General features: G+C 41.7%; 1 protein-coding gene across 1 annotated transcript in view; it reads left to right on the plus strand.

The window, feature by feature from the left end:
* Rab2b (RAB2B, member RAS oncogene family) overlaps positions 1-1,555 on the plus strand; it is a 21,946-nt gene that overhangs the window by 4,429 nt on the left and 15,962 nt on the right. Inside the window, exon 3 of the mRNA XM_005370964.3 lies at positions 280-347. Coding sequence (XP_005371021.1) covers positions 280-347 — 68 coding nt within the window. The remainder of the gene's footprint in view (positions 1-279; positions 348-1,555) is intronic.

Here is a 1,555-nt window from a genome sequence, read left to right on the forward strand (position 1 = left end):
GCTGGTCTCGAACTCACAGAGATCCGCCTGTCTCTGCCTCCCGAGTGCTGGGATTAAAGGCGTGCGCCACCACCGCCCGGCTTAGTCCATGGATTTTTAATTCTAGAAAAGAAGTCCAAAGGAATACAAACTTAATTGAGCAATAAACAGCAGTAATGGGCTGAATGTCAGTGAGTGAAGACAAAACACTCATGCTAACACTTTGGGGGAAAGTATGCACCTCCAGATTAACATGTATGTATTCATAACAGCCTATCCGTTCTCTGTCTTCACTGGCAGGTGTGGAGTTTGGAGCGCGTATGGTCAACATTGATGGAAAACAAATCAAACTGCAAATCTGGGATACGGTAAGAGAGGGCGAAATAATTTAATACCAGACCAAGACCCAGTTATAACAGTAAAAGCTAATGTAGCCATGTGTGGTGCTATACGCCTGTAGATTGAAAACTATAGGATGAGGCAAGAAGCTGAAGAAAGGTGAAGCCAGGAGGGATTACATACTGAAATACTCAGATGAAAAAAAGTCACACTTTTTTTTTATTTTAAGTGGCTCGATTTTGTGTGCCAGTGGTGGTGTATGCATTCAGTCACAGCCCTCAGGACACAGAGTCAGGCAGATCTTTGTGAGTTCAAGTCCAGCATGGTCTACAAAGCAACTTCTAGGACAACCAGGACTAAACAGTGAAACCCTGTCTTGAACCCCCCCAAAAAAGAGACATAAGTAATACAGTAAAATATAAAAAACAAAGTTTATGTAGCAAAAAGTACATTTCCCTTTACATAAGACCTTTTCTGTCCCACCCTGTGGCTATTCTGCCAGAGGAATCCACTGCTAATGATTTAGTGTATATGCTTTCAGACTTCTGTGCATTTAAATTTATAAATAATAGGCATTTTGCCAGGAATGATGGTGCACACCTTTAATCCCAGCACTGGGGAGACAGAGACAAACAGGATCTCTGTGTTAGAGGCCAGACTGGCCTACATAGTGAGTTCTAGTCCAGCCAGGCTAGAGAGTGAGACCTGTCTCAGTAACACAAATAAATATAAATAAGTAAATAAAACTACAAGTATACAGTAGAGTTGTTTTTTTTATTATTATACAATGTTCTGCCTGCCTGTTTGCCTACAGGCCAGCAGAGGGCACCAGTTCTCATTACAGATGGTTATGAGTCACTATGTGGTAGCTGGGAATTGAGCTCTGCCTCTAGAAGAGCAGCAGTCAGTGCTCTTGACCCCTGAGCCTTTCCTCCAGCCCAAGATTTTTCAAAGACTTTTTAAAATTTATTTACCACTTGTGTGTGGCAGGATTTGCGTGCAGCCTGGTGCATGTGGAAATGAGACACCTGCTTTGCAGAGCGGTCCTCCTCCCAGCTTTTCAAGGGTTCTGTGAGCGTTGTCACAGAAGTGTGTATGGATTGGTGGATATTTAGGTTGTTCCTAAAGCCATTGCACCGCTTATTAAACACTCTTTTATTATAATATTATACAAATATTTGAGAATTTCTGTGGGCTATCTTCCTAGAAATAGAAAGACAGCCAAAAAAAAAAAAAA

The sequence above is a fragment of the Microtus ochrogaster genome, unplaced genomic scaffold (assembly GCF_000317375.1).
Source record: "Microtus ochrogaster isolate Prairie Vole_2 unplaced genomic scaffold, MicOch1.0 UNK91, whole genome shotgun sequence".
NCBI classification, from domain to species: domain Eukaryota; kingdom Metazoa; phylum Chordata; class Mammalia; order Rodentia; family Cricetidae; genus Microtus; species Microtus ochrogaster.